The sequence below is a fragment of the Haliaeetus leucocephalus genome, unplaced genomic scaffold (assembly GCF_000737465.1).
Source record: "Haliaeetus leucocephalus isolate CR32 unplaced genomic scaffold, Haliaeetus_leucocephalus-4.0 Scaffold273, whole genome shotgun sequence".
In the NCBI taxonomy this organism is placed as follows: Eukaryota; Metazoa; Chordata; class Aves; order Accipitriformes; family Accipitridae; genus Haliaeetus; species Haliaeetus leucocephalus.
Window position 1 is genome coordinate 18,776 of NW_010972709.1, and position 16,793 is coordinate 35,568.

At 39.7% G+C, this 16,793-nt stretch overlaps 1 protein-coding gene across 1 annotated transcript; it reads left to right on the plus strand.

Annotated features, from left to right (window-relative positions):
* Positions 1 to 1,269: 1,269 nt before the first annotated feature.
* On the plus strand, positions 1,270 to 15,011 carry LOC104832927 (protein-glutamine gamma-glutamyltransferase E-like). The gene is made up of 13 exons (XM_010569335.1): positions 1,270 to 1,350; positions 3,244 to 3,411; positions 3,721 to 3,963; positions 4,503 to 4,621; positions 5,113 to 5,241; positions 6,718 to 6,895; positions 7,060 to 7,195; positions 8,097 to 8,200; positions 8,674 to 8,919; positions 10,400 to 10,705; positions 12,443 to 12,600; positions 12,816 to 12,949; positions 14,864 to 15,011. The coding sequence occupies exons 1-13, from the start codon at positions 1,341 to 1,343 to the stop codon at positions 15,009 to 15,011; spliced, it is 2,079 nt and encodes a 692-aa protein (XP_010567637.1). The 5' UTR covers positions 1,270 to 1,340.
* Positions 15,012 to 16,793: the final 1,782 nt, after the last annotated feature.

Genomic DNA, 16,793 nt, shown 5'->3' on the forward strand with positions numbered 1-16,793 from the left:
CTTAAAGCAAATTTATTCTGAAAATTCTTAGTGTGTCATTTAAGAGAATTTAAAAGTATGGGTAGGAGAGTGTACCTTAACATCCAAAACCTCTAAAGTTTGGACTTAGCATTTTAAAATACAATTCTAAGAAATTTTAAATTTAAGAATTAAAGTCCTATCATTTTAAAAATCACAATTAGGCTTTGTGTGTGATAGAACTATGGTCCCTCTTATCATTGCATATTATTAATGAACAGAGATTCAAAGCAGCAGTCTGAATTATACACAGTTAAAAACTGTTCCTTCTAGTAACACTTTTTAATAGGAAATATGAAAAAAATATGTCTGTATAAGAAATGGGTTGGGCAAGTTCTGATTCTAGAATTTCCAAATGTGATCCAAACCTGAAAAAAGAACAACTTGGGCTTCTGAATACTAAGCCCAGCCAATTAAAACTCTGCATTTGAGAAGGTGTATAGCTGTGGCTAGTCCAGCTTAATGGGTATCACTCAGAGGCATCCTTAAGACTGCATTGAGTACATAAAATTTTACAGGTCGTTTCATAAAAGTATCAGAATTAGTCTTTCTTAACAGAAAGTGGAGCCGCCTGCAAAGCATAAGCAAAAATTACTCTCCTTGAAATTAAGCGAAAGATTTTTGTGCACAAATCGGCATTGCCAGTTGCATGTTCACAGATACCCTATCAAAAAAATAGTAGCGTACCAGTTGAAAACAATGATAGCTATTTTATCACAAGTCACACTGTACTTGCCTATCCTCTCCGTAGTGTGTCATGCAAATATGACATGGAGTGATTGTCTATTTAATGTTGTTAAACAGTAATTATGTGATAAATGAAAAATCAGTTCTTTAAATTTGGCCTGATTAAATCTGGGGCAGAGGCAATAGCTTGGTCATTGTTTTGCAATTACTACAATGCAGTGGAAACTAAAAAAGCAGCTCCAGGAAAACAATGCATTCACTGAATTAATTTAAAGAAAAAGTCACTGTAAATATTGCTCATGAAGTATTCCAAATTAAAAACAATGTGATGTGAGAAGGAGTTCTGCTATTCCCATAATTTTATCACTATAACAGAAAGAAAAGCAACTAAATGCTGAAATTCTTAGAAATTTAAATACATTAAGAAACTCTTAACAAATGGCCAGCCTGTTAAGCTGGGGAGCAAAGAAGGCTATTCAAGCTCCACCCCCACAGGAAATATTGCAAACAGGCAACTTTACACTTAGACTTTTAAAGAAGTGAAAGGCACCAGCCATTCCTTGACCAACAGAAGTAGAGAAGGCCATTCAGAGGAAAGCTCCAGAATCTGCTTATACAGGACGTATTGATCAGATATGGGCCAAGGTGAGCACGGGGGGAAGCCCCTTCTGTGGCGCTCTGTGTTATTTTCTTACATCCATACCTCATATTCAGTTCTGTAATGGACACTGAAAGATCACTACTTCTCTAAAGAGTTTTGATCCAAGAAAAAAAAGGAAGAGGAAATTCTTTCATCAAGAGTTAGGAGAAGAATTTTCACAGGAATTGCATTTTTTCACTTATTGTGCGCATAGGACAAGCAAGCTTATCAGAATGAGATTTGGGCAAACAGGCATATTATCTGATGTAAAAATGTTGTATTTTGCAAACAGGAAGGAAGGGAAAGCCTGCAGCTATTTGAAATTGTCAGACAAGTGCAAATGAGAGACTGATAAATCTGACATAAGAAAAAGAAGCAAAGCAGAACTTGAAGAAGGTATCATTGCAAAGGCTGAGGGAGGCTACAATGAGCAGAGAAGGTTGAAACCTGGAGTTAAGGCAGAGAGAATACCAAAATTTAGGGTTGGGGTTTTTTTTTGGTGGTTTGTTTGCTGCAGTGAGGTTTGGGGTTTTTTTTGCTTACATGCTGATATACATATGCAAATTGACCAGTTTAATAATTATTATAAATGGTCCCATGTTGCTTTTCCAACCTTGCCAGATAACTCCTGTCTTTCTAAAGAAAAATATCCCCCACCCCTCAGCTTGTTCTACAATAGATGTCCTACATTGCTAAGTTTCTGAAGATGTTTTTTTTTTAAAGTAGGTACGTTCCTGAAAAATCAAAGTATGTGCTGCTTGGCTCAATACTGTAAAAAAAGGTGTTCCCCCCATTTGAACTGTGACTACATTGCTAAGACTACTAATGGAGTTATTTCAAGGCTTGCCTAAACTTGATAAACTTAAGATCATGCTGCAAAAAAATCTTTACACTAATAAATCTGGTTGAACATGGGATAATGATTTTTTACTCAGTAATGGCACAGGACAGCTGTGTTCCACTACTACGGACTACACTCTTACTCTTTCCTATTCTCCCACTTGCAGGGGGGATGGAGAATAATAAAAATATTTTTAAAAAGCACATAGTGGCCTTAGGAAAAACAATAATCTCTTTTTTCTTCTGTACTTCTGCACTTCATTTAAACCATTGAGCTATCTTCTACTAGAGGATGCTCCATAGGCTCTGATGATGTCAGAGCCAAACCAATCTCAGATGCCTATTCTTTGGCCTCTGACTGAAGCCATAGTTCACATGCAAGAGCTTTCTGCAACACGTTATTTCGCATGGATTATTTTAGTAGTGTTCTCTTTCCAATTCTGCCATCTCTCCCACTGCCAAATGACAGCCCAGTGTCCATCAACATATTCTTGTTAGGTGCTTCCAACAGATAGCAGCTGTCAGTCGTATCAGAGGTACAGGACACATAAATGGGGCTAGAGATCACATGTCATGGTTTAAAATGCAGAAGTGTTTCTCAGCTCAATCAGGTTTCTTTATTTCTTACCCAGAGGCAGCAAGGCTGTGCTTCGGTTAGTATAACGCCATGTCTTGGAATGGATGGCACCTTGAAAGAATTACCTGAGTTCAGCCAGATTCTTTATCCAAGTAACTCACAAGTATTCAGTTCTCTCAGGGTTCTCTCCTCTTAAATGCCTTTCTGGTTTTTCTTTAGTACCAGATATATTACTCCTTCTATATTTATTTATGCAGATAATCTCTAACAGTCTATGCAAGGTGGAGTCTCTCTCAAAAAAAGCTCACAAATAAATGATTTCTATTTTTGGTGGAAACCTCACGTGGGTACTAGTTACCTGTAGAAAGCAACACGCAATTCTTGAGAGTGTGTCTGCTTCTTCCTCCTTATAAAGTGTGTCTGTGCTCCTTCCTCCTTGGATGTACCCTCAAGTTTTCTTGCACTTCTCACTTTTTCATAGCTGCAACGCAGCCAAGTACCAACTGGCACCTGAAAGAAAATGCAAGAGATCACCACACAAGTAAATTTTCTAGCAAAGAGTTGATTGTGAGGAGAGGACAGGCCTTCATTGTCACCTTCAATGGAACAGAACAGCCTGAGCAAAACTTAACATTCATCGCGGAAACAGGTATGGCTCCCAACTTCTTTCACAGAAAGAGTAATGCTGCCTTGTGACATTCTTTTGGGCTGATATGCTCTATAGGGCAGCAAGATAATACCTCAGAGCCAACACGCTGGGTCACATAGCCATGGAAGTGTTTGAGGTGTTTGTTGTATTACTCCCATCTCAGCTAGCAGTGATAGCTTCCTTCAGTTTCCAACATACGGCACAAATTCATCTGAGGGGAGGGTTACATCCCTGATGAGTTTGTTGACGACTAACCCTCTATTTCAGCAAGCTGAGGAAAAAAATGGTTTTTTTAATTTTCCTTAAAAGGTCCAAAACCCTCAAAGCTGGCTAAGACCCAGGCCACATTTGGTATCTCCAGCACAGTGAGCAAGGAGAGCTGGAGTGCAGTTCTACAGTCTACCAGTTCCAACTCTGTGAGCATCTCCATTTCCAGCCCACCTAATGCTGTCATTGGACGTTACAAGCTGAGTGTTCGAAGTACTTCAAGTGACAGCTCCTCTCCAGCAAGTCTTGGCACTTTTGTTTTGCTCTTTAACCCTTGGTCTTCAGGTATGAACATGTCAAATTTCCCCTGAAATAAGTAAGTTTCTTGTAACTTCATTAATATTTGCAGCTTCTCCATTTAATATGGGGGGCTGAACATTCATGACATAATATATCTGTGAGAAAAGAAAAGACTTTAACAGTTTCTTAGGACCTTCTGGTACATAAAATCAGCTCTGTATCATGTACTTACTGCAGAACTCCCTGCCCTAAAATATTAAGTTCTGCTTTTGCCAGAGCTTCCCTACTTCTGCACAAGTTTAGAAGAGCGTGTCTGGTCTTTTGTAGAACCAAGAAAAGAGTCATATCTACCAGCTGCCATCTTGTCCCAGATTTGACAGTGTCATACCTCTGTCTTCACTCAGACACCCCCAACCCCTGTCTCTAATTATAGGAAATCCTGAGTTTCACGATCTGTTTATAACAGCAAGAACAGCAAAGGGTGGATATCTGCAAGCATTCTTATTGACGGAGACTAAGGCTCCTGAGGTTTTGTTTTATTTTGCCTGCTGTGGTTGTACATACCTCTTGTTTTGGCTTTTCAGGTGATGATGTGTTCATGCCTAACAAGGCTGAGTGTGATGAATATGTGCTAGAAGAGTTTGGCATCATTTTTGCGGGCAATAAAAATCATATCAACAGCTTTGGATGGAACTTTGGCCAGGTAAATGCAGCACTGAAATGTCAGACAGTGTTGGGTGCTCTGGTTTTCACATGAACTGGGTGACCAGGGCTTGTTTGCTTTTTCCAGTTTATCACATATGCCTCTGAAGAGCAGGAGTCTGGTATTGAAATCAGAACTCATGCCAAGACCTGTTATACTGATTAATATGAGGATTTGTAATTGACTAGTCAGTGATATGACCTAGGACTCGGAGGTGCAGCCAGCAGAAACCTTAGTGTGTGCTGGGTAGTAAAGTACTGTAGCAATGCTGAGAGGCAAAGTCCTGGCCTTAAGTCCACAGATTCCAAGTTTTTAAAAGCTCTTTGAGTTCTAATCTTCACAGGTTGTTGAGGCTGCATTTTTATATGGTAATATAAAATCACTTCATTTAGTGATTTAAAAAAAATTAAACACTTATATGGCTTTACTTATCCCAATTTTTAGTAGAGTAATCTGTGTTTCCAAAACACTAACTTATTTCTATAATATAGTTTCAAGAAGATATTCTCAATATTTGCCTTTCCATGCTGGATCGAAGCTTAAACTATCGTCAGGATCCTGCCACAGATGTATCTCACCGAAATGACCCCAAATATCTGGGCCGTGTTCTCAGTGCAATGGTAAGCAACATGTTCAAAAAGTCCAAACTACTAACTGTTCTTTTAAAGTAGTCAGTGAAAGTAAGTATGAAGACACTCCTCAGAAAATTTTAGGCCACTGTTTGTATGCACCAGAAACATGGGCCAGAGAAACACCTAGGTGGTTGTCTGATCTGAGCCTGCTAGATTTATCTCATCTGTGGTATTTCTGATACTTATCACTTTGATACCCAGTAGTCAAACCGAAAGTATAAGACACAGGGTGGTATGTTGAAGGACCAGTCCCTTGGAGGTCTTTAGTCCAAACCTCCCATTTGAAGTGGAAGTACAGTGGTACTAGATCAGCTCAGCCATGGATTTGTCAGGCTGCCTTGAAAATCTCCAAGGATGCAGGTTTCATGGCCTCTCTGGGTGACCGGTCCAGAGCTGCACTACCCTCTTAGTGAGGAACTTTTCTCTTATGTCAAATACAGTTTTCCCAAGCTACAACTTTCTGCTGTTGCCTCTTGTTATATAACCTGCCAGAACAGAGAAAAGTTGGACTCTGACAACTTAGTCTGTTCCATTCGAGTAGTTGTAAGCTACTATGACATTCCCCTTATCCCCTTCTTAACCAGACTGAACTAGCCCAGTGCTCTCAACTTCTCCGTGAAGATTGTGTGTTCCACAGCCCCTGACCATCTTGGTAGCCCTCCCTCCTGGGCCCTCTTCAGTGTCTCAACATCCCCTTGAACTGAGGGACCCGAAACTGGAGACAGGACTCCTGGCACAGCCTCAGTAGGGATAATTAAAGTGGGTTAACAGCTTCCCTCAATCTCCTGGTCACACTTTTCCCAATGTAGCCTAGCGTGGGCTTTCAGTTTACGACAAGAGAGCACTGTTGGCTCAAATTCAATCTGGCATTTGCTGTAACTCCCAGACCCCTTTCAGATGGGCTGCCACTCAGCCAGCTGCTTCCCAGCCTGTACCAATGCATGGGGTTATTCTGCCCCAGGTTCTGAAATCTACACCTTTTCTTCCTGAACTTCACGAGTTTCTGTTGACACTGTACCCAAGATTTACCAGGTGACTGTGCCCCATTTGTTGTGTCAGCCACTTCCCCTAATTTAATGTAAATTTGCTGAGGGCTTACTACATCATGATCCAGGCACATTCTGAAAGCTTAGCTGCATGATATGCTTTGATCATGACATTCAATGATACAATGGTAAAGTTGCCACCTCACATCAGGAAGGTTCACTGAAAACTGGTGTTTGCCTTCTTGCCTGGTGCTACTGTACTTGGGTGGGAGAAATAGTGATTAAATGCTCTCCATTTCTTGAGAGGACACATATTTCATTCCCCTGAAAGGATAAGGCTTCTTCCTGAAGACCAGCTGCATGAAGCAGTGACTTCTGTCCACTAAAATGTCATTCAAGGCTTTTCTCCCCTACTGCTACTACATCTGTTGTAAACTCTTAATTTATCTCATCATAAATTTAGTGAATATTTTTACAGGTCAACGCCAATGATGACCAAGGGGTGCTACTAGGAAACTGGAGTGGAAATTATGACGGTGGGAAAAGTCCAAGCAGCTGGACTGGAAGTGGCGAAATCCTGCAAAACTGGAAGAAATCAGGATTCAAACCTGTTAGATATGGACAATGTTGGGTTTTTGCAGCAGTATTGACTACAGGTATGTTTTATGTCATGCACATAATGGACACTGCACAGATTCTGTTAAAAGAAGCACTAGTAATACTTCCTACATGGAAGTCTTTCAAGACATTAGTATGTTATATGAAACTTCATATTCCAGAAATACTGCTTTCTTACTATGGTTTTCTATTTGCTCTTTAGTGCTTAGATGTCTGGGGATTCCCACTCGTACAATTACAAACTTCAGCTCTGCCCATGATGCAGATGGAAATCTGCGTGTAGATGAGTTTTATGATGCGTCTGGAAATCATTTGGACAGGGCAGCTGACAGCATATGGTAAGGCTCTATGATATTTAACAGTAGGACCTATCAATGCCTATAGAGTCTTCAGGGGTAGAGTACAGATTCTAATGACAAATGCTTTGTTACCTTCTTAAAAATTGCCTTAAAAACAATTACACACACAGAGGATCAATAAAAAAATACTACAAAATAATACTAAAAAACTTGGTGTTTTCACTCTTTCTCAGTTAAACAGAGAACTGTGACATGACTTGCAACAGCTAATTGAAGCCAGGGCAGGCAAAGTTACAGTTACAATGCCACAGATGACTGCAAATTTGTGATATTACACTGGAAATATCAAACAGTGGGACTTGACTTATTTTGGAGCTATTCTTCAAAAACAGTTCATGTTAAACTTTAAAAGTTCAACAGAACCAGCTTCCCTGGTTTTTTTTTTCCATTGACATCATTTGCAGTGAAAATAATTTAATTACTGCCACTATTAAGCGTCAAATGCAATTCAAACAAGCTTGCATTCAGCAAAGAACAGGTGCAGTCCCTCACTTTTTGCCTTGTTTACTCCCCCGCTTGTTCTGGACCCCTTCTAAATATAAGTGATAAGTGTAACTGTAGCATTGTGCTGTAAGGAAAACAGCTAAAACTAAGGAAGTGCACATGCTCAGAACTTTCGGAGAAAAACAGGCTCAAGACATTTTATATAATTTTACAAATTTGCTTTCCCCCCTTGAACATTTATGTCTGTTCCACAATGCAATTTTCAGCTCCTATCTAGTTAATATAGTCAGGATCAGGGTGGAAGGGGTTAGTCTCAGATAAGAACCTATGCAAATTAAGGCATTTAACACATTTAACTAAGATGGCTGATTAATGGATGCGAACAGGAATTTAGAAACACATACTAGTAGTTTACTTTGTTCATTCTTGCACCTAGGAATTTCCATGTCTGGAATGAAAGCTGGTTTTCCCGCAGTGACTTGGGCCCCTCATACAGTGGATGGCAAGTTCTGGATGCAACTCCCCAAGAGGAAAGTGGAGGTACACAGATTTTATTTCAGGAATCATGTTGAAAAATCATAAAGTCAGTCACTTTCAGAGAGAGGAAAAAACAGTAAAACCGCCATAAAAGTAATTTCTTATCCTGCTCAGAAATAGAGTGGCAGAAGAAAATACTTTATCTATTGCATTAGAAAAGCCTCAGATAATCTGTGGATGCCAAGAAACAAACTAGACTTCTAGGAGCAGTTTTTTGCAGCAATTCCTATATTTCCAATGCAGGTATCCAGAGCTATTGAAAATCAAGAGATAATATAAAATACATCAAGTGTACCTTCAGAGTAAACACAAGATACATTAATGACTGGCCTGGTATGAGGGTCTATGTGGATGAAAGGGATAGAATGGGACAACAGCACTGGGCAAGTCTAGAGTCATTGATAAGTATCTGTCTAGTAATCTGCTTACTGTCAAAAAGTTGATTAGGTCTAAATTATTTTTTCTTGATGCCATAGGAATTTATCAATGTGGTCCTGCCTCACGGAACGCCATCAAAGAAGGAGATGTAGATCTGGACTATGACTGCCCATTTGTATTTGCAGAAGTAAATGCAGACTGCATGTACTGGAATTATGACCCCGCAACTGGAAAGAAAACATTAATGTTCTCTAAGTCTACTGTAATTGGCCAATTCATCAGCACAAAGGCAGTTGGTAGAGATGATCGTGTAGATGTTACCAATGATTATAAATATGAAGAAGGTAAACAAAACCACTGTTTCTTCTGGTTACATATCTGCTTCATTCCCAAACATATATAAACTTTAGGCTAGGAGTCTCTTAGTGGGCAATTTTGGGCATCTATAAGGTAGAAGCCAAATTTATACTCGGTTTATTCAGTTTTAACAGAAAGGGGAAGAGTAGGTAAAGAGTAAAAAATACTGCCTTGCCCTTTCTGATATGGAGCTGTTTCATGGGACCTAAATAAGGCAAGTTCAAATATCTCTGAGTAAAGCATTCACTGTTCGCTTGCCTATTACTAATGTGTACTGACTGCCTCTGCTTTGTGAGAATTAAGTTTACAGCCCAGTTATTTGACAGCAGGATGAAAGGCCTATTACAGAAACCTAAGCTAAATCAGCACTTAGGCCCAGGAAAAGCAACTCTGTGAAAGGGTCAAACAGCATGTAAACTTGTCAGACCTTTGTGTTTGATTGTGCAGAAAAAAAAATACAATCATGAACTGAATTTGCAAGTGCAAAGAACGAACACTGCTGTTGGAAATATGTATCAGAAGGGTGAAAAGCACGATAAAGCAGAGCCCAAATAACTTGCTTCCATTGTGTACTGGCTCTGGCTGGGATGGAGTTAATGTTCTTCATAGCTGACCCGCTTAAAGCATTCATAACACACCAACGTTTTGGGTATTACTGAACAGTACACGCAGAGTGTGGAGGCTTTCTCTCTTCCTCCCCGCTCCGTCCTCACCACAGTGAGTAGGCTGTGGGTGGGCAGTGGCTGCGAGTGGACTCAGCCAGGACAGCTGACCCCGACTGACCAGAGGTGTATGCCACGCCATATGACCTAGTGCTCAGCAGTAAAATCTCAGTGAAAGGCGGAGGAAACGGAGGGGGCATTTGTGGTTACGGCATTTGTATTCCCAAGCAACTGTTACGTGAGTTGAGGCCCTGCTTTCCAGGAAGTGGCTGGACACTGCCTGCCAATGTGGAGTAGTGCATGTATTCCTCTTTTTGCTTTGCTCATGCACAGTTTTTGCTTTTCCTGTTCAACTGTCATCATCTTGATCCATGAGCCTTCTCGCATTCCTTCTGTTTTCTCCCCATCCTGTGGGAATGGGGAGTGAGTGAGAGGCTGGGTGGACGTTAGGCTGCTAGCCGGAGTCAACCCACCACACACTGCCATCAGCCTTCCCTTGTATTAGGGGCCTTTTCTGTATTAGCAAATAAGAATTTACATTTCTAAATATTACAACCATAAAAGGGATAGAAATGGGAAGAGTGAGGAACTTTGGACTTAAGATTCTGTGTTACAAAAAAATGCTATTGGAGGGGCAGCGACATTACTGATTGCAGATCCAGAAAATTAGGTGTGGCTGTGGAAAACAGGCTCTGTTCTTCTGTAAGTACAGACACTATGTTCTGCTGGCTTGTCTCTAGCAGTCATGTAAAATAAGAGATGCACGTTAACTGTTGAGGATAATTTTCATGGTTCTCTCTGACAGGCTCTAAAAAGGAAAGAGATATTTTTAAAAAAGCCCGTAAGAAGCTGGGACTTGAGGATAAATTTGATCCCACAGCACCAACGCCACAGGAAATTGATCAAAAGCCTGACATCGCAGGGAAGTTCAAGGTGGCTGGCCCTTTAGAAGTTGGCAAAGATCTCAATCTAATTCTGGTTCTTGCAAACTTACAGTCTGATGCTAAGACTGTTCATGTAAATATGACTGCGTGGAGCACTGTGTACACTAGAAGACCAGTTCATGAGATCTGGAAGGACTCCATACCTGTCACTCTGTCTCCTAAGGAAGGTGATTTTTCAAATAACTTTTAATCGTAATTGTATAATTGTTTTATCAGTAAATGGGCATTGGAAGCTGGTCAACTTGGGGGAAAAAGCTCTAACAAACTGCAATCTTAAATTTATATGCAGAAAAGGCTGAAAAAATTACATTGCACTTATAAACATATTAAAAAGGCATGTTTCACACCATAATTTCCTTCAGTACTATTCACATTTTGGAAAATGCATCTCAGGAGTGATGCTGAGTAAACATGAAGTTTAATTTAACAAAATTTGCATAAAAAGATAAGGACAACATAAAAGCATAGAAATGAACTGAATGTGTTCTGGTCAATTATGAGGGGCCTTACTGAAAGGTAACAGGACATGGCTAACAGCAGAAACAAGAAACCTCATCCACTAGCATATTAGAATGGAATTAAAGTGTGAGGAATCAAAATAGCTGAAATAGCCCACTAAACTCCACAGAAAAGAAAGTTTGCATTGAAGAACCGTTGAGTAAAGGACCTCAGATTTTTTAAAATGGTTTTTTTTTCAGATGGAATTTGATAGCCTTATGGAAGAAATTCTCTACCTAAATATGAGTATTGTTGCAAAGATGAAATCAAGTTACCATTAAGAGCTTGGGATAATAGCTGTATCAGCATTTCTAAAGTGAAGGGAAAGATCATTGATTCACAACTGATACTATATTGTATTCATCTTAGGCTTCAAGTCACTAGTGAGAAGCAGAAATAATATTTCATTTCTTTACTATGTAATTTGACTTCTGGAGTTGGGATCTATCAGCTTCCTCTAAAGCATTAGGAATTGGACTCTTGGTGAAGACAGAGTTCATGTGCCTAATGGCCTTACAGTCATGCAGGCACCTTGTGGTCTTGTGCTCACACAGGCTGTGTTAAACCAGTGGCTGAATTTACAGTCAGCAGGGAGGTTCTTCCCCAGATCTGATGATGGGGACCACTTAAAGAGATTTTTGCCTTCTTCTGGAGGTATGCTCTGTTTGCTACGATTTGTAGTTAACAAATGTCTCGCTACTGGAGGAATCTAGGAAATTCACATTGCCTGCATTTTCTTGCTTACTTTTGTGGGACTTTGCATTGGTGACTTGTCATCTTTTCTTGTATTTTTCATCTGCTGTATACTGCTAGAAAGTACTTTGTGGCTTGCAGTGTTTGCATGCAGCATAGCTACTCTACAGTTCTTCTGAACTTTAAGTTTATTGTACGAATGGCCAAAACCGTGGAATTGCCTAGATTCAGAGACAGAGGAGATCCCTTCCCATCCAGTATTCTTTGATTTGAATTACAGCATGGAAACTACTGTAAAAACACATAATAAAAAGCAGATAGGGCTAGGAAAGATAAAAGAAATGTAAAGACGTCATTCAGCTCATCTCAGTATATCATGAGCAAATAGGACTGATGAGGCCTATCAAAGCATGTCCCATAATAAATGGAGCGGCACTGGTAAACTCCTTGAACTCCAGCTGTCTTATCTTTCAGTGCAATTGGGAGGAAAACAAGCCAGGCAATATGGTAGTAGGGAATGGAGGAGGGATAACATTGAAGAAATCACTCTTTCTCTCTATAGCAAACTGATAGATTTGCATGAATTGAGTTTGGCAGTGATGGCTGAAGGCCACTGTAGTCCCAGACACAGCATAGAAGGAAAATACTAATATTAGGTATGAAACTCTGTGGGCTTATAAAAGTGTGTATCAATTCTTTTTTTTTTCTTCCAGAGAAACAATTTCCCATTAAGATATCATATACTGAGTATCAACAGCAGTTAACTACAGACAACACGATCCAGGTAACAGCTTTATGTCATGTAGAAGGTGGGATTCAAGTGCTAGTGCAAAGAGACATCACCCTGGACAATCCTGCCATCGACATACAGGTAAATTTCTGTCCCTTTGCTCTAACTGCAGTGGCAGAGAAAGGGGAAAATGAGCTCTTTCTTACAAGCACTTTCTTCCCCAGAAGAGATGTTCTTCTCACATTCTGCCATGGTCCACCACAGCATCTCATAATATCTCCGCTTCTGATGACTCAGAAGGCTTGGATAGAAAGGAATACTGAGAACCTGGCCTTTCAAGCATTTTCTTTGCACAGGTACTTGGTGAAGCAAAAGTGAATAAAGAAGTGGATGTGGAAGTGATATTTACCAATCCTATTGATATGGAAGTGACGGACTGTGTGCTGCAGGTAGAAGGCAATGACCTGCTCAGAGGAGTCCTTGAGATAGCGTAAGTACAAGAAATGCCTCCTTCCTGCTATTAAAGATACATGAGTAAGAACATAGGCATGGATAACTTGGAACTGAACAGTCGGATGAGACAGCATTTTCTTTTTGCTGTAACTTGGGAGGCCAGTCAATGTAACATCTTGTAATGAAGCACACAGCTTTGAACCAGCTCTTCATCTAAGCTAGGCTTTGGCTCCATAGTTTGGGAAGTCAAGTAATTGCTGTCATAATTGGACAGAACTTGGACCCCACAGTTCCAGCAAAAAATACATGCTTACCCAGGCAGTACATTTTGCTGAGGCTATCTATGCTGCTACAGGCCAGACATGTTGAACCTTCTTGTTCTGATCAGAGGGCCAGCAACAGGAAACACAACTGTTTCTGTCCATACTATACCCATATTATAGCATATATGAACCAGGATCTTTTTTTTCCACTGTATTAAATGGACTGCAGGTGCCAATCTGGGTGTTCAGCCTTCTAAACAATTTGCATTTACATCAAACAGACAGACATACAGGTAAAAAGCAGATGCATCAGTGTCCCAGCTTTGGGAACAAAAATGAACACAGATTGTTTAGACACAAGTTGTGATCTCAAAGGGTGGTACCTCTGAAAAGTGCAACCCCAAGTATGCTTCATGCACAGCTATTCCAGACACAATAAATCAACAGCTAAGGAGGACAGCTTTTAAAGAACAGACTAAACCATGACCAGCAGCTACTCCTTAGATGATTGAATTTACTTTACTAAGGCCTGGAACTTGAACACAGCTGAAATACATAAGGCAGGCAGGAGGAGAATAGGAAAAATAGTGAGTATTACAATAAAAGTTTGGTCTGGTTTGGGTTTTTTAATTAAAAAAAAAAAGTTTTTCAAAACAAGAACTACAGGCACACTGATTTTCAAGCTTTGCTTTCAGAACTCAACAAAATAATTATGTTAGATGTTTAATAAACAGAGCCAAGAAACTATTAGATGGTGTTGAGATGGTGAATGAGAAGACTGGAATAAAATAGGTTCTTTTTACTATAGATCCCAGGTTCCTATTTTTATGCTTTGATGATTTTTGTATCTTGTCTTGCTCTTTTTCCTTCAGTATTTCACAACAGAAACAGAAAGTTAAATTTTCAGACTGTTCCCTGCTTTGTACATATACAAAATTGCACACAAATTTTGACATATGCTAGCAAATGCAGTTATTTCTAAAAAATACCTGGGATACAGTTGTGTGCTCTTTAACTGAATACACACACAAACACAAGCAAACAAACATACATAGCAACTTAACATTGCCATTTGCACTTGAGCAACTAGGAATGGTCTATCCCATAAATTATAAGCTCTCCTGAGGGAATTTAGCAACCTCATGTTTTCTATCACATACAACTTTATCCTCAGGCAAGACAAGAAAGTATGACAGGGTGAGGCTGTTTGGGAAAACCATAAACATGAGTTTCCAAGAATTACAAAATATACTGGCTTAAAATATTTTAACTGCCATTCATAATTTCCTGCTGTGTAAACACTGAGGTTTTCTTGGTGCTATAATCTATTCTAATTCAGGAGTTTCTAGTAACATTCTTCATGATCTCAGATTATTCTTTTTTAATAATTCAGTGATGTTTCACACCCTCTTCTGCAATGAAGTTTTATGTCATGTGATACTAGCATGTCCCCCTTTGTGTGCTTATCTGGGTCACTGCATAATGTATTTGTGAGAGACCTTGATGCATGGGTTTGAGTATTTAAATACATATCAGATAGCCAAGTCCTGTATGGTCTTTGCATGGCCATCCTACACTGAACTGGTAGGGATTCTTACTTACGATGGGAGATGGTTAGTGAAGAAACTCAAGCATGATGCATAAGCCTGTTTACAGCTTATATTTTTCCCTTTGTTTCCTATTTTTAGCATACCACCACTGAAAGCCAGTGAGAAATCCAGTACAAAGTTTAAACTCATCCCTTTTGAGACGGGTCCCAAACATCTACTTGTTAATTTCTCCTGTGATAAATTTGCAGATATCAAGAACTTTAAGATGGTAAATGTGATTGACTAACATGAAGATGTACATGAATGGTCTGTGTGTGTATAAATTGAACAAAATATCATAAGAAATCTTGTATAAGAAAACAATGAGAAAATTAGCAAACCAAAACCTCACTTCCTGTGATAAGGGGTTACCAACATCATATCATTAAAATTTTACATTGTAATTTTAAATAAACTGAGGAATAGTTGATTCTTCATTTACTGTTGTGAGTGTCCACGTTATTAAAAAGAGCATCTTACCTTCTATTCAGAGACTGTTTGTTTGACTTTTGTCTGGTTTTCTTTGGAAATCATTCTTTCTGGCTCTAGATGTGTCTGCACAAACATTCATAAACTCATTTTTACACATTCAGAGCCTTATACAGTGGACTTTCAAAGTGGTGTTTCTCCTTACTGCAACCGTGATGACTAGAAAGTAGCCAGGATGAGTTGCACGACTTACGTCATTTAGCTTTGTCTGCTTTGCTGCAAAGTCTGTCCTGACATTTTTCCTTTTTTGGTAAATCATAGTGACCAAATGAGGCATAGGAAATGTTCAGAAGGAATTTGGGTGGTGTCCAATTTGAGAGCCATTTGACAAACACCTTGAGATAATTGCCCAGCTCAACATACATGGCATTTTTACATGCTGATATTTTGCACTTGCTGAAGGTCTTCTTTGGGAATCAAAGGGAGGGTAGTCTTAAGTCTAAGGGTATTTTACCTTGAGAATAGTTAAGAATTCTTCACTATAGATTGTGTGTCAGGAAGTCATCTTTCAGAGTTCAAGTTTAGTAAAGCTTACTTAAACCCTTTATGAGAGGATAGGTACAGGCCAAAAGCTGGGTTCCAGGAACAAGTGAACTAGGTATAGCCCAGTGAGTGACCTAGTTTATGGCCAATAATTCTACAACAGTAAGTCAATCTCTGACTGAAAACGATCTGTGTAGATGAAGTGAATGCAAAGCCAAACTACTGCTCTATTGCACTTTGGACTGCTGGGTCAGGAAGCCAGTACCATCTTGGCAAGTGCCTGGAGCCAGTTCTGTGCCCCCACTTCCACCACACAGCACAGGGTACCTGTGACTTGCCATAGGGACTCCTCACTCTTACATCAGCAGCCCAAGCTCAGACTGGCAATAAACTCCTTTTGTCCTTGTAGCCTGCAAAATTGCTTAAGGAGGGCACTTGCAGACACCCAGTTTTCCACTGCCAGTCACATGATGTCAGTACAAGACCTTACTGGACATATAATGAGATGACCTACAGGGAGGCTCTACAAAATGGCCCATAGTGGTACCCTCTCTTTACCTCCTGATGTTCCTCAAGGCTCACCAGGGTCAGAAGCTCTCATCACGTAGACCAAACAGTAGAAGTTCAAGCTCAAGCATAGCCTTGGATTTAGAATGTGGATATACACTTAATTACTTCTTTTTACGCCTCTTGTATGTGTGAAAACAACCAGATTATGCTAAAGTGAAGTGCATTGCACTAGCAGAAATTAGAGAAGCTTTGTAAATGGGACCTCTAGGGGAATTAAAAGGAAGGCAACACCCTTCCCCTGCAACACTTCAGGTGCACATGAAGTTAATGAGTCTAATTAAATGCGTGCCTACTTGGATACAGACGCGCAGAAGGGATTCTGCAACATTTTTTGTGGAAGTTACACTGATGTCCTCTTTCTAGTAAAGAGTAGCGACAATACAAGTGTAAGGTGCAATATGGTTACCCTGAGGATATGCTAGTGCGATACTTGAACAATACACAAAATTATTAAAGAGATGAATGAAATAAAAGAGTATGTTTTTCT

What these genes read in the sequence shown, in the direction of transcription:
- LOC104832927 (XM_010569335.1), top strand. An exon ending in AACATTCATCGCGGAAACAG is followed by an intron (nt 3,412 to 3,720) that starts GTATGGCTCCCA and finishes TTTCCTTAAAAG; the next exon opens with GTCCAAAACCCTCAAAGCTG. An exon ending in TTGGATGGAACTTTGGCCAG is followed by an intron (nt 4,622 to 5,112) that starts GTAAATGCAGCA and finishes TCTATAATATAG; the next exon opens with TTTCAAGAAGATATTCTCAA.